This window comes from Schistocerca gregaria, chromosome 1, assembly GCF_023897955.1.
Source record: "Schistocerca gregaria isolate iqSchGreg1 chromosome 1, iqSchGreg1.2, whole genome shotgun sequence".
In the NCBI taxonomy this organism is placed as follows: domain Eukaryota; kingdom Metazoa; phylum Arthropoda; class Insecta; order Orthoptera; family Acrididae; genus Schistocerca; species Schistocerca gregaria.
The window spans coordinates 941,643,301-941,659,967 of record NC_064920.1 but is presented as its reverse complement, the minus strand read 5'-3'; the positions used below and the strand labels follow the sequence as shown (position 1 = coordinate 941,659,967).

General features: G+C 40.4%; 1 protein-coding gene across 1 annotated transcript in view; it reads right to left on the bottom strand.

Moving 5' to 3' along the window:
* The window catches only part of LOC126275675 (ribonuclease H2 subunit A), a 41,243-nt gene extending 30,739 nt beyond the window's left edge, over positions 1 to 10,504 (bottom strand). Inside the window, exon 1 of the mRNA XM_049977217.1 lies at positions 10,121 to 10,504. Within this exon, the coding sequence (XP_049833174.1) occupies positions 10,121 to 10,289 (169 nt within the window). The 5' untranslated portion in view covers positions 10,290 to 10,504. The remainder of the gene's footprint in view (positions 1 to 10,120) is intronic.
* Between the last annotated feature and the right edge of the window lie 6,163 nt (positions 10,505 to 16,667).

Genomic DNA, 16,667 nt, shown 5'->3' with positions numbered 1-16,667 from the left:
ATCTTCACCTGAGAAAGACGATCCAGACGAATTTTTTCAGTTTGCACCAAGCATTATCCAAGGTACCATCATCATACACCCAGTGTGCATCGGACTACTTTCCAGCCCTGTATGCAGTGAAGTGCACAAGATAATTTTAAGACACATAACTAAACCATATTACTATAAAGATGTGCAGAAATGAGAGGTGGTGCAGCTTTACCCTTTCCTGAATATTTGGAAAGATTTTGCAGACCCATTGACTCTTAGGTCAGACTTGTCCAGATCACTCAGCCAGTTTCCTAGCTGCCAGTGTTTGTAAGAATTACATAGTTCTTCCCCCTCCCATCTTGAATTTTTCGGAGTTTATTTTGCAATACATGAAGACAATATGTAAAAAACAATCAGAAATTTGTTATCTAATACAGTTTTCTGAATTTACATTTTTACAACAAAAAAAGTGTTAACATGTAGGAAGCTTAGATATCTGACTGTTGCAACAAACTTTATTTTGAATTCACATTTACTGGTTATACCAACTCGCAACCAAACTAAGCTAGACCATGGTCTCACTACAAATCATTGTCACCACAATCAAGATATCAAGGGAGAAGGGCAGTACTAATCACATATCGCCATCAGTTCTTTGAAGGGACTTTATTGCAAATCCCTTTAGTGGAAAACGTCTGGATATTCACCAGGTAGTCCGTATTTAACCAAATGTGAGGCAAGATCCCTTGTTGTTATGCACCTAAAATCACTTGCAGCGACTCTAGTAGACTGATTTCAAGTACTCCAATAAGACTCTTAATCATACCCCTCCATGCCCTCCACAAGGCAAAGCTAGGGCACCTACAAGCCAGTCACGAAGCTGGTATGTCCATCTGGAATAAAACACCATATCCCTTATTGTTCCTGTGCACTGCTCATTATTTTGAAAATTACTGGTCATACAAATAGAAGACCCTAGATCTTTCACTTCCAAATTTAATTTCGACAGCCACAATGTGTGGTGAGAGATACCTTTAATTGTGTATGAATTGTTTAGTGTTACCACCATTCTCATCAGATGAATGTGACCTACATTTACTTTCTTCTTAGACATGGCATACGGAAAACACCCTTGCTCAGAGGATGGCTCTTACATTATGTTAGTCATATTCCAAGGAGAGTGGTCTCTGGGATGTGGAAAGATATCAAAGATGCTCACATAAGTAAAAAGTAATGACATGTTAGTACATTCCTGTATAACAGGGATAATTCTAATCATACATAACTTAAAACATTACAGTTAAAGCGTTTTGTGAAGATGCTCTTCAATGGAGAAGAAAGAGTTCTCCACACCTATGTATCGGTCTCCTTTCTGTACTAAGTTAAACCCTTTGACGTCTTCATAGAGGTTCTTTTTGTCCTAGTGTTGTATCCATGCTTTACACTATTTGTTTTGTGAAAAGAGACATACTCTTAGTGATAAAGGACATTAATAAATACATGTTTTGTGAAGTACTTGTCAAAATATATGTTTGTTTTAAAGAGGTCTCTGCAGGATATTCTTGAATTAACACTGGATATAATACTTGTAAAACACTTCTGTATTCTGAAAATAATATCCCTGTAGCTTGAATTTACCCAGATAATGATTACGTAACTCATTAGTGAAAGTAAGTATGCGAAATGAAAGAGTCTTCATTTCTGAATCATCTATAGCAGTAATCACACTTACTGCAAATGTACCCAAGCCACGGCACTTCATTAATTCAGAGGGTTTTGCAATGGAGGCATTATCTATTTGTAATCCCAATAACCTTACGCTTTCTACTTCTTATATTTCATTGTTTGAGAAACTTATTTTTATAGTTTGTGGGTTCCTGTGAGTAGGTAGGGCCTACTGTGTCTTGTCAAAATTCAATGATAATCAATTTCCCTTGAACCATCTGTTGGTGTTTTTTAATAAAAATATAAAAGATTTGCATCTTCTGAAACTGCAAGTGGAAGATCATTTACACATTTAAGAAAATATCAGAAGACTCAAAATGTAACACTGTGGTATACCGTGTCAGATTGCTTCAAATTCTGAATGTCTCTTGTTACGTGATTGACATCAAACTCTTATGTGCTGCTTTCTGTCATCCCAATAATGTAAGAACCAGGAACCTGCTGAGCCTAATATTTTAACTTTTGCATCGGGATCATTATTCATACAACCAAAAGCCTTAGTCAAGTCACAAAATATTCCCAGTGGTAACAATTTCTGATTTACTGATTCTGGTACATCATCTGTCACGGTAAATAGAGCCTGTTCTTTTTGAAATCAAACTGTTTGCTACTCAGTATGTTTCCCTGTAGTAAACAAACAAAGGTCTACAGTACATTAAATTTTTCAAAATTCTAGCAGTAATTATGTGGGCCAGCAATTCTTCCCTAATGCTTTGTCTCTTTTTTGTTAAGTGACTTGACAATGGCCTATGTGTCTCTCTGGGTAAGTATTGCACCAAAGATATTCATTATGCAAGTCAATACATTACTAAGCTCAGCTGCACAACATTTCATTATCTTGTTTGAGATTTCATCATAACCATTTTAACAATTATTTTCAGGAGCGAGAACACAAAAAACTCCTTTTGGAGATGAAGCTGAATTTTATCAAACTTGTTTTGAAAGGCTTTTCTTAGCACTGTAGGCCGTCTGTTAAAGTGTTCAAACATAAATTGCCTACTAATTATAGAAAAGCGCGTTATTAAAGGTTTCTGCAATTTTACTGTTATCTTTGATCATTTAATCCTCTACCTTAAAAAAATTGTTTCATTTTCTTCTTTTGATTTTCCAGTCTCACTTTTTACTGTTCCAAACAATTTTTATTTTGTAGCTGGATGAGTCTATTTTTTGATGCTCTGATTACTTTACTTGAGCAGCATTGTCCAAGGTGCAGCTGTTGCCTACAACTGTGGCTGCACCTGCCCGATTTTTGTCGCTGGGTATATGGCATTGTGACCCCCACTTGTTTGCAACTACATTGTTTTCCAAGGTACAGCCCTAGCAACAGCTGGCAATGAATATAGAGAAGCATGGTCTAATTGGATCCGACTTGGAGCAACTTATTTAGATATTTACTACAAGCAGAAGAGGATGACAGTTGTGGCTCCTCAAAACATGGAAGAAGATTAATAGTATTTTTATGGTACATGTCCTCATCACCTTCTTCTTCTTCTTCTTCTTCTTCTTCTTCTTCTTCTTCTTCTTCTCTCATCTCTCTCAACTAGGGCTCACCCAGACTAAGTGATAGAGATTTAACTTTTCTATTGTCTCTGGAATCAGTACAATGTTGAAAACAATACTATCTATGTTTTTGTCTGACAGAGAGTCAAATATTGGAGACAGAGCTCCAACAAAATATTTCTTCTTGTAGCTTGTTCAATGTATCAATAATAGGCTAAATTTATAGCTCGAGGGAAAAACTGAAAACTGTTGGCAGATGAAAACAGTATGCTTACAATCATAAATTTAATTATTGCCTTTCATATTTTACTGTATCCAAGAAAACCAAGTGATCATACAGAACCTATTTCTTTGGTTTCACATAAACATACGATTCCTGAGCCGAGTTTGGTTTCTCTTTTATTTCACCAATATGAGTCCCTTATGTTACTCCATACGTTATTGAAATTTTCATTTCAAACACTATGTAATATAAGTTTCTTAAAAATAAAAGCATACTGGCTTCATATTTTTCAGCTTCTTGGGAACATGAGAACCTTACTCATCTCTATTACTTCCTTCTGAATCTACAGGACGTCAGCAGAATTGTGGTTGGTTGGTTTAAAGGGGGGGAATGGACCAAACTGCAAGGTCATCGGTCACTTGCTTCTGGTAAAATAATTACACAATGAAAAGAACAAAAGAAAGGAGACATACAGCACACTAACAAGATAAAGGAAGAACCAGAACAACAGAAGGACAACCAACACTACTATGGATAAAAACAGGAAAAGAAAACCATAGAGAGAAGCAAGAAACTAGTGGAAGGGGTAAAAACGAGAAAGCAGATACTATAGTTAGCTGACCACGAGAATCGAAAGGAAAAACATTAACGTTGGGTTGGGTTGTTTGGGGGAAGAGACCAAACAGCAAGGTCATAAGTCTCATTGGATTAGGGAAGGACGGGGAAGGAAGTATGCCGTACCCTTTCAAAGGAACCATCCCGACATTTGCCTGGAATGATTTAGGGAAATCACGGAAAACCTAAATCAGGATGGCCGGATGCAGGATTGAACTGTTGTCCTCCCTAATGAGACACATTGAAACATCCACCCTAATATCATTAGAGTGGAGAACACAAAGGGACAAAAGACGTGCTAAAACTTACACAGAATGATAAAACCCACCGTCATGTATAAAATGTGAAAACCAAATTAGCCGATGAGGCATTGTCAGCTAAAATTAATGGCAACTGAAGAGTACGTCGCAGGGCAGCCAAAGGAGGATAGCTCACCAAGATATGGGCCACCGTCAGCTGGGTGCCGCATCAACACTAAGGTGCGTCATCATGGTGCAGGAGGTAGCCATGTGTCACCAAAGCATGGCCAATATGGAGCCGGCAGCGAACCGCAGAGTCACTGCAAGAGGACTGCACGGAAGACTGCCACACATTCATAGTCTCCTTAATGGCATGCAGTTTGTCGTGCATGCTGAGATTATGTCATTTTGTCTCCTAAAGCCACAAAACCTTGCGGCATATCACTGAATGCAGGTCTGTTGCAGAGAAGCCGATCTCCATAAGCTGTTTCCGCATAGCCTGTCAGTAAGTTTGTTACCTGGGGTCCGACATGACCTGGGGTCCAGACAAACATTACTGAATGACCGGACAGTTACAGGGCATAGATGGACCCCTGGATGGTTGCTATCAAAGAATGACAAGGGTAGCACTAGTCAAGAGCTTCTAGGCTGCTCAAGGAGTCAGTACATAGAAGAAACACCTCCCCAGGGTGTGAACAGATGTGCTCAAGAGCACGAGATATAGCCACCAGCTTGGCAGTGAAACCAATGCAGCCATCAGGCAAGGAATGCTGTTCAATATGTCCTCGATGGACATACCAGAAGTCGATGTGAGCATCAGCCATCAAGACATCGATGTAAACTGCTTTGTGTTTAACCTACTCCTTAGGGCCATGTGAAAGATCCAGGCGAAGCTGTGGCCTAAGTGTACACCATGGAGATGTATAGGTGGTAAAGGCAAGGACTCCAGTTCAGAAAGAAGGGATTGGACATGAACTGCAATTGGAAGCCCTGACCTGGGCTGCCAATGCGGGAGAAGAACCGCCATGGGTGGGAAATGGTGATGGTGATTTAGATGCTCAGGAGAACTACAAATGTGTGCTACGTAACTGGCCAGCAGCTGTGCATGCCTAACCTGCAGTGGAGGCACTCTGGCTTCCACAAGGACGCTGGTCACCGTACTTATCCTAAAAGCTCCTGTTGCTAGGCGAATGCCACAGTGGTGCACTGGGTCAAGTAAATGCAATGCTGAGGGTGCTGCTGAACCACAAACCAGACTCCTATACGCAAGGCGGGATTGAACAAGGGCTCTGTAGAGCTGCAGCAGCATAGGGAGATCTGAACCTCAGTTGGTGTTGCTCAGTAAGCGGAAGGTAATGAGGTGTTGCCAGCACTTCCGCTTAAGCTGACGAAGGTGAAGAAGCCAAGTCAATTAGGCGACGAAAACCAGTCCTAAGAATCAATATGTCTCCACTGCATTGAGTGGATTGTCATCAGAATAAAGTTCAGGTTTCGGATGAACGGTACAACGCTGACAGAGTTGCATAACACACAACTTTGTGGCCGAAAACTGGAAACCAAGGGCTAGAACCAATGACTGTGCCTTTTGGACAGCTCCCTGTGGGCACTGCTCAGTAACACCAGTCCTGGTGGAGCAGTATGAAATACAGAAGTTGTCTGCACACAGAGAAGGTGAGACGGACAGCTGCTGCTAGACCATTAATGGCCACTAAATATAGAGACACACTCAATACAGAGCCCTGCATGACCCCATTCTCCAGGATATGGGGGGGGGGGGGGGGGGGGAGGGGAACCATGGGAGGCACGAACTTGGACAGAGAAAGTACGAAGCCTCAGGAAATTCTGGATAAAAATCTGGAGTGGGCCTTGGAGACCCCACTTGTATAATGTGGCAAGGATATGATGTCCCCAGGTCATGTCATACGGTTTTTGTAAAAAAAAAAATAATAAATAAATAAATAAAACAGCAATCAGGTGTTGGAAAAGACTGTTTGGATGGCAGACTTGAGGAACACAAGATTATCAGTGGTAGAGCCACCCAGGCGGAAGCTGCCCTGACATGGAGCCAGTAGGCCATATGACTCCAGGACCCAACCCAACCGTTGACACACCTTAAGTTTTAGCAGCTTACAAAGAACGTTGGTGAGGCTGATGGGCCGATAGCTATCCACATCACGTGGGTCTTTAACGGGTTTGAGCACCAGAATGATGGTGCTCTCCCGCCATTGCGATGGAAAGATACCGTCGCACCAGATCCCATTGAAGATTGCAAAGAGATGTTACTTGTAGTCAGACGAGAGATATTTAAGCATCTGACTGTGGATACGATCTGGTCCAGGAGCTGTGTTGAGGCAATGTTCAAGGGCACTGAAGAGCTCCCACTCTGTAAATGGGGCATTGTAGGATTCAGTGTGGTGTGTAGTCAATGAGAGGACTTCCCCTTCCATCCGCCGTTTGAGAGTGCGAAAGGCTGGGGGTGATGCAGAGGCTCGAGCATAGTGCTCAGTAATCGCGTTTGTGTCAGAAGATAACATGCCATTTATGTTAACACCGGGAACACCGGTTGGCATCTGGTACCAGAAAACACATTTGATCTTTGCTCAGACTTGGGAAAATGACGTATGGCACCCAATGGTTAAGACGTATTCTCCCAACACTCTTGCCTCTTTTGATAAGTTGGTGAAGGCGAGCACAGATCTGTTTGAAGGCTATGAGGTGCTCCACGGCAAGGTGACACTAATGCCGCTGTAGAGCTTGGCGACACTCCTTGATTGCCTCAGCGACTTCCAGTGACCACCAAGGGACTGTCTTTCGCCGGGGGGGCACCCTAAAGAGCGAGAGCTCATGTCTTCTGCCACAGAAACGATTCTGATCAACCATCACATCAGTGTTCCAGTGTGGGGGAGATTCAATGGTGACAGCAGAGGCGAAAGTTTCCCAGTCCGCCTAGTTTGAAGCTCATCTGGGCAGGCGTCCATGGGCTTGATGCTGGGACAGTGACAGGAAGATGGGGAAGTGGTCACTACCACGCAAGTCGTCATGTGCTCTCCAGTGGATAGATGGGAGAAGTCCTGGGCTGCAGATTGATAAATCAATGGCCGAGTAACTACCTCAACCACCTGGGGGGTGAGGGGTGGTTATCTACCTGTTGGCATATGTGGCGAGTTAATGGCGCAGGCATCAGCAGAGTGATCCCTGTGTCATTAGGGGGCTACAACGAACAGGGTACATGGCAGCCCCACCACAATGGACTGGCTATCGTGCTGGATATCAGGTGCAAAAAAGCAAACAATGCATTATCATCGTCAGCATAGAAAACAATACTGCACAGTTGATGGAAAAATACGCACCCAGGAGGTGACCTCGCCCAACAATTAAAGAATAAGCAGAAGTGCAGTTCCATGTCGATGAAGGATGCAATAGGTCTCAGTGCATGATGGACACGATGCACCATGTAAGGTGCCCTTGCCCAGCTGGCTCGCTCTTCGGGAAAATTTTGAAAACTGTAGGTCACACCCTACAGGGTACCATCACAAAGTTACTGGTGAGAGACTGGCTCAGAGTATTACTTCCTGAGAGGGTGTCATTGCAGTTTTCTCTGGCTAAACATGCCACACTATTACGCAGAATACCTCTGTCACACAGCTTCCACTATGGTGCTGTTCACTGGTGCAGTGCTGTGTCTGCGGTCACAACAGCAACGTCATGGCCCAAACTCAAACTGTGCATTCGAGACTAGGCAGCCTTGTTGCAGTAGAGTGTCCTGTCACAGCCAACGGTCACTGTCATGTCTTTGACAATGTACCTTTAGAATTTTACAGTATAGTTAGTAATGTGATTTAACACTGCCATCTTCTTGTGTTCCTGATGCCAAGGAGGACCTTCTTTCAGTTATTTACAGTATTCTGATCCCATGGATTTACATGCATTCAATCAGCTCCCACCAGTTAATTTCACAAGCAAACAGCTTTCAAAATAGCCTATGACTATGTTACAGAATGCAGTGGCTTGCATCTGTCATTTACAGCAGGTGTGTTGTGCATATCTTTCAAGCTGAAGTCCTTAATTCCATTTTCATTTATTGCCCTTTTAGTACCCCAAGTATTTTTATTCATATCACGCACTCTGATACTGACCGCCAGCTGTTGATCATCATGGCCTGAGAGGCCATTAATTATGGAAATTACACTACGACTTGGCACTTTCAATACATTCATAACACTGGTGTCATTAGCACATCGTTGATTTCCATAACACTTATTCCTGATTGTACAAGTGAGCCACATTATATCAAATGGCAAGGGACTTTTAGCACAGCTCTAGAATAGCTATAGCCTAACAAATTTTAATTAAAATCTCCACTTAATATTACCTCATTGTGCCTGGAAGTCAAGAAGTTTAATAATGAATCATCATAATTAATTCTAAATTATTATGACTTTCTATGAAAATCGACTTAGAAAGCGATCATTTTGAAGCTTGTCTGCAACGCCATGGCCCAAACTCAAACTGTGCATGTGAGACCAGGCAGCCTTGTTGCAGTAGAGTGTCCTGTCACAGCCAACAGTCACTGTCATGTCTTTGACATTTACAGCAGGTGTGTTGTGCATATCTTCGGGGGCCCGTGTGTGTGTGTGTGTGTTTTCTTATGTAAGTGGCAACACTACCTTCCTTACTTTACCTGCAACAACTGGTTGCTAAGTTACATCCATCCATTTTCAGCATTGATATTCGTGTTGTCAGGCGACATTCTGAAAAACATTACATCTACACAATTTGCAGGCTGCAGATCACCTGAAGAAATAAAAAGTTTACTGATTTTATTTCTTCATCCTCTAATATTCTGACACATACTTATTGTAGTAAACTCCTTTTCATCTCCACATACCACTCACAAAAATTTTCATACTGGTGGCTTTAAATCTGTGTTTACCCCCTCCCATCAATGACTACAGACATACGCTTATTATGTGACAGTGTCACCCTTTAACAATTCCACCATCCACCCAGGCAATTTCTCCTTCCTTTTCCTGTAAAGATGTATGTCACATCTTGTCAATAGCATCAACTATACACAAACCGTATTCAAACCTGCATCTGACAGAAGCTGTTTGACAGGAGTTGCTCACAATGCTTAAAAACAGAAACATAATAAACATTGTTGTACCTTTTTGTTCATTGCAATCAGCTGAAGGAACCTGGTGTAAACAACAGACTTTGGGGAATGTTGCAAGTAGTTCATGTATATTTTTCTGTGGGATCTTACTAAAACCTTTGCTTAGGTCAAGAATCATATTGAGACGTGAACTTTTTTTTTCATCTCAAATCAAGCAACAGAAATATCTCACATTAGTAGGTAAAATGCACGTAAACTCATCCTGTTTGTTTATGGATGGGGTACATAAACGATTGCCCACAAGGCAATCCAATCAAACTAGCAATCTTTCCAGTGCCTGAAAATTCATACCATTTCTTATTACCACATATTTTGGACGCAATTTCACAATACATTTTTGTTTCAGTGACTGACACTTGCACTAAGCTGTTCATAGCTTTGACTATTTTAAGCTTCTTATTTGTTTCTTATATCCTATTACTAAGACTGACGCTACCACTGCTAATATCTTCATTGGACGTGGCACTCCATATAATTTAACTTCATTCTTTGCAGTTATGGTAGAAATTTACTTTATGGCATTACTTTTTACTTTATGGTGGGCATTTTTTCATCCCATACCCCCAAATCTCAAAACTGCGACACACACACACACACACACACACACACACACACACACACACACACTCAAATCTTTATACTAAGTAAGTAAATCAAAGGAGAGGCAAGTACCAAGAACAGGTCCCCTGCCAGCTTCATCAACGCCGAGAATACATGGTTCTTCTGTGCACAGAGCAGGAACATTTGAACACAAGGTCAAATTCTCGCTGTTGTCAGAGTTCAAAAATGATTGCCCAAAATCTTCAGCACACGTTATTTCCTGAAACTCTTCTTCATTCATGATAACTAGATAAACAGTTTAATGACTAATAGCCACGACTCTAACCTACAAGTAAATGAGCATACACTCTACCAACTACTCAATTTTCGCGCGCTATAGTATAGTAGTCTCTGACGCATTCATAACATCAGCGATCTCTACCTAAACTACAGTCACCTAAACTTAAATTTATGCGAATTTAAAATATACTCATGAACCTTCTTTAAAAAAAGTTATTTCATTAATACCCTTTCATAACATAGCACACAAGTGCAGGACTTGAATTACCCGTGTGAGTGTGTGTGTGAGTGTGTGTGTATAATTAAGTGGAGTTAATACAGGCACGTATCGTTGGCGCACGTTGACTTACGCACATAAAAACGAGTGTGTAAACACCCAGAACCGTACGTCATCACAACTGGCGCACCCACAGATGAAAATTGAACCTGGGTCTACTTACTTACGCAGTTGGCTTCCTTCTACTACTTTTTCATCGTTTTCACGAGATAACTCTTCTTGCCGAATAGCATGACTGTTTTTGTCGGTATGTGAAAGTAGCAAATATTTTATGGTAATATACATCGATACTAGGCATGTGGCCTCTTCTTTGTTAAAACAATAATACAGGGTATATACTATTTGTACAAATTTAATGAAAAGTGCTGCGTGGTACAGCAGTCTTCCCTATGTGTGAAGTTATATTAATTAACAGATGTTGTTGTTGTTGTCTTCAGTCCTGAGACTGGTTTGATGCAGCTCTCCATGCTACTCTATCCTGTGCAAGCTGCTTCATCTCCCAGTACCTACTGCAACCTACATCCTTCTGAATCTGCTTAGTGTACTCATCTCTCGGTCTCCCTCTACGATTTTTACCCTCCACGCTGCCCTCCAATGCTAAATTTGTGATCCCTTGATGCCTCAAAACATGTCCTACCAACCGATCCCTTCTTCTAGTCAAGTTGTGCCACAAACTTCTCTTCTCCCCAATCCTATTCAATACCTCCTCATTAGTTACGTGATCTATCCACCTTATCTTCAGTATTCTTCTGTAGCACCACATTTTGAAAGCTTCTATTCTCTTCTTGTCCAAACTAGTTATCGTCCATGTTTCACTTCCATACATGGCTACACTCCAAACAAATACTTTCAGAAACGACTTCCTGATACATAAATCTATATTCGATGTTAACAAATTTCTCTTCTTCAGAAACGCTTTCCTTGCCATTACCAGTCTACATTTTATATCCTCTCTACTTCGACCATCATCAGTTATTTTACTTTCTAAATAGCAAAACTCCTTTATCACTTTAAGTGTCTCATTTCCTAATCTAATTCCCTCAGAATCACCCGATTTAATTTGACTACATTCCATTATCCTCGTTTTGCTTTTGTTGATGTTCATCTTATATCCTCTTTTCAAGACACTGTCCATTCCATTCAACTGCTCTTCCAAGTCCTTTGCCGACTCTGACAGAATTACAATGTCATCGGCGAACCTCAAATTTTTTACTTCTTCTCCATGATTTTTAATACCTTCTCTTGTTTCCTTTACTGCTTGCTCAGTATACAGATTGAATAACATCGGGGAGAGGTTACAACCCTGTCTCACTCCTTTCCCAACCACTGCTTCCCTTTCATGCCCCTCGACTCTAATAACTGCCATCTGGTTTCTGTACAAACTGTAAATAGCCTTTCGCTCCCTGTATTTTACCCCTGCCACCTTCAGAATTTGAAAGAGAGTATTCCAGTCATCATTGTCAAAAGCTTTCTCTAAGTCTACAAGTACTAGAAACGTAGGTTTGCCTTTCCTTAATCTTTCTTCTAAGATAAGTCGTAAGGTCAGTATTGCCTCACGTGTTCCAACATTTCGACGGAATCCAAACTGATCCTCCCCGAGGTCGACTTCTACCAGTTTTTCCATTGGTCGGTAAGGAACTCGTGTTAGTATTTTGCAGCTGTGACTTAATAAACTGATAGTTCGGTAATTTTCACATCTGTCAACACCTGCTTTCTTTGGGATTGGAATTATTATATTCTTCTTGAAGTCTGAGGGAATTTCACCTGTCTCATACATCTTGCTCACCAGCTGGTAGAGTTTTGTCAGGATTGGCTCTCCCAAGGCCGTCAGTAGTTCCAATGGAATGTTGTCTACTCCAGGGGCCTTGTTTCGACTCAGGTCTTTCCGTGCTCTGTCAAACTCAAACTCTTCATGCAGTATCTTACCTCCCATTTCATCTTCATCTACATCCTCTTCCATTTCCATAATATTGTCCTCAAGTACATCGCCCTTGTATAAACCCTCTATATACTCCTTCCACCTTTCTGCCTTCCCTTCTTTGCTTAGAACTGGGTTGCCATCTGAGCTCTTGATATTCATACACGTGGTTCTCTTCTCTCCAAAGGTCTCTTTAATTTTCCTGTAGGCAGTATCTATCTTACCCCTAGTGAGATAAGCTTCTACATCCTTACATTTGTCCTCTAGCCATCCTCGGTTAGCTATTTTGCACTTCCTGTCGATCTCATTTTTGAGACGTTTGTATTCCTTTTTGTCTGCTTCATTTACTGCATTTTTATATTTTCTCCTTTCATCAACTAAATTCAATATTTCTTCTGTTACCCCAAGGATTTCTAGCAGCCCTCGTCTTTTTACCTACTTTATCCTCTGCTGCCTTCACTACTTCATCCCTCAGAGCTACCCATTCTTCTTCTACTGTGTTTCTTTCCCCAATTCCTGTCAATTGCTCCCTTATGCTCTCCTTGAAACTCTGTACAACCTCTGGTTCTTTCAGCTTATCCAGATCCCATGTCCTTAAATTCCCACCTTTTTGCAGTTTCTTCAGTTTTAACCTACAGGTCATAACCAATAGATTGTGGACAGAGTCCACACCTGCCCCTGGAAATGTCCTACAATTTAAAACCTGATTCCTAAATCTCTGTCTTACCATTATATAATCTATCTGATACCTTTTAGTATCTCCAGGATTCTTCCATGTATACAACCTTCTTTTATGATTCTTGAACCAAGTGTTAGCTATGATTAAGTTATGCTCTGTGCAAAATTCTACCAGACATCTTCCTCTTTCTTTTCTTAGCCCCAATCCATGATCACCTACTATGTTTCCTTCTCTCCCTTTTCCTACTGACGAATTCCAGTCACCCATGACTATTAAATTTTCGTCTCCATTCACTACCTGAATAATTTCTTTTATCTCATCATACATTTCATCAATTTCTTCATCATCTGCAGAGCTAGTTGGCATATAAACTTGTACTACTGTAGTAGGTGTGGGCTTTGTGTCTATCTTGGCCGCAATAATGCGTTCACTATGCTGTTTGTAGTAGCTTACCCGCACTCCTATTTTTTATTCATTATTAAACCTACTCCTGCATTACCCCTATTTGATTTTGTATTTATAATCCTTATTCACCTGACCAAGTCTTGTTCCTCCTGCCACCGAACTTCACTAATTCCCACTATATCTAACTTTAACCTATCCATTTCCCTTTTTAAATTTTCTAACCTACCTGCCCGATTAAGGGATCTGACATTCCATGCTCCGATCCGTAGAACGCCAGTTTTCTTTCTCCTGATTAACAGATATGGCATACAAAAAAAGAATTCCAATGTTCAGAAGTAGTTCTTCCCAATTTTTATTGCATAATGCAAGTGTGGGGCTATTCCTTACCATTGAGGTAGGTTGTTACAAATCTGGATCCCTTGTTTTAAATAGGACACTTAAAATACAGTGGTTTCATCTTTATATGCATGGGGTTTAAGATTTTTTCCTCATGCAGCCTATATTTGCCTTTACGACAGCTATATTTCTGGCATATATTCGCTACTGTATTTGTTTTATTAAGCTACAGTTATACATGAATGAACAGACAACACATGATTTAATTAATGTACCCAGTATGAAATCAGTCACATACTTTAATGGGTTACAGGGGGGCAGGGTGTATAATGCACCACAAAGCAGATGAGGCTCTGGTGGAAGTAAAGTTGTGAGGAAGGATGGGGTGAGTTGTGCTTTGGTACCTCAGTTAGCAGAGCACTTGCCTCTGAAAGGTGAAGGTCCTGATTTCGAGTCTTGGTCCAGCACATAGTTTTAATCTGGCGTGAAGTTTCATTTCTCTCTTGCACTCCACATCAGTTAAATCAGATGAAATATTGAGGTATTTGGTCTGTGTTTTGGAGTTACATTTGGTTCAAGGACACTAAAAACATGGTATTATGGCATTTTATCCATCTTTAGCAACTGTAATTATATACATAAATAATCAGTAACCAATAGCTGGATAAACTAATTTTTATTTCCTTAACCAATGTCAGGCATCTAGTGCCCTCCTTCAGGAGGCTGTGCAGAAAGACGTACCACAAATAATTAGAAGTTAGACGACAATATTAAAATTAAGGAGTAAAAATTTAAAAAAATTAAAAATTTAAAGATAAAAAATTGTATATATTTATGCCTGTCCCATTATTTGCGAATGTCAGCAATAAGATGCTCGCATCCTATTGCTGTGCCTGTACATAAAAGGTATAAAGAAGCCAAACAACAATTGTAAACATCAAGCGAGGATGGGAGCGAATCAGTTAATGAAATGCATATCTTGAGGTTGGTCGCAGAATGGGGATAAAAGTACAATAAAACATAACCTTACACAACTATCTTTGTCATAAGGCATGAACGAGAAATGTAAGTGCATATAATCGGCATAATGAGTAATATAAAAACCCTAATGATATATAAAATAAGTTAATTACCAACGAAAAGCGGCGCCGTGGCTGGGACATGTGGGAACTAACTTCCAGACTACTGTAATGAGGTCAGTAAAATGCTAGCAGAGAGCCTGTCAGCGAAAACGAAGTGCAAAGCACATCATGGGGCTGGAAACTGTAACCTGAGTAAGTGGGAGACAGTTCTATCACTAGTAATATTAAATGTCGGAGAGTAGGTATAGAGGAAGAGAAGCCTGGCACAATTTTACTTCATTGAAACCTTTAAACATCCTCCTTCACCTTTTTCCGTCTCACCATTTGTTCCATAATTTGGTCTACTGCAACTGTAGTGTTTTATTATCAGTTGGTGATATACAGTCAGTTCCTCACTTATACATAATTAGTTAGAGGTACCTGTCAACCTTCATGGGTAGAATGTAATTACTTAGCAAGACACAATGTGTGTCACGATCATTCTATTGCTGTTATGAGCAGTAGGTTACACTCCATAAGCTACAATTAGTTTATTTTCAATAGTTCGCAGAATGTTGGTATAATCATATAGCAACTAATTATCATGGTTACTGCTTCTTATCAGTTGTAAGAATTTAGCTGTTATAAAACATTTTTGTTCCTATTTATATCAGTTTCCCATTGCTCCCTACCACCCCCACTATCCCAAACAACCAACCCCTTCCCACCCAGTTTACCACCTTATCACACCTCTCCCTTCCCAAACTTAGCCCTAACCCCCCCCCCCCCCCCCCACATGTTATGTCTTTCTCACAGAGTTTTGTGTATATACCTTAGCTTCTCTCTTTCTTCCTATCTTTCTGTGTATTTGAAACTATTCTGCCTTCTTACCTTCCACAATTCTCCCTCTTCGCTTCCCTGATTTCCCCAAATCTTCCATCTCATATTTTTCTTCTTATTGGTCAATTATGATAGCAGTGCTATACAATCAGCCTCTCTAGGTTACAGTTGCTGCTACAACTACTTGTTTGGAGTTATATTGAGTATGTTACAGTCAGTAGATTGCAGTTAATATGCTTGTTTCAATAGTCGCAGTAAGTGAATTAGTCAGATGGTCACTGGTTTTCTGTTTATAGCAAATAGATCTTTAGCAAAGACCAAACATATGTGACAGAACTTGGGTTAAAATTTTGTCTAGTGTGGGTTGCTTGATCTTTGGCACAGTTCAGGATAAAGAATTAAAAAACATATATCATAGAAATAAAGTCTGGATGTCCATATTTACAGCAGCGGTGGCCAACTCACAGGCCATGTGTGGCCTACAGAGTGCTGATTTTTTGCCCATGTAGCTGCTCATATCAAAGAAAAATTTAACTTTAATTTCATGTAAAAACCGCAAATGAGCATTCCATCAAGCATCTTGTGTATCATATCCAATTACAATAGACTTATGTTCATTGATTCAACTATTGTTAGAGATTTCTCTATATTCCTGTTTGAAAAAATGACTATGACAGATTTATTTTGAAAAGACTTTGTACCATTTTGAAAAAAATGGAGTTTCCCTTTCTGATATGCAACTAATAGTTAATGGTAGTAAGGATTGCATAAGCAGACACATTTGTTGCACTGAGCGAGACGAGTGCCAGATGTAGCCAATATGTTCCATATTTCATTTTACAGCAAACTCACAAAAAGTTATG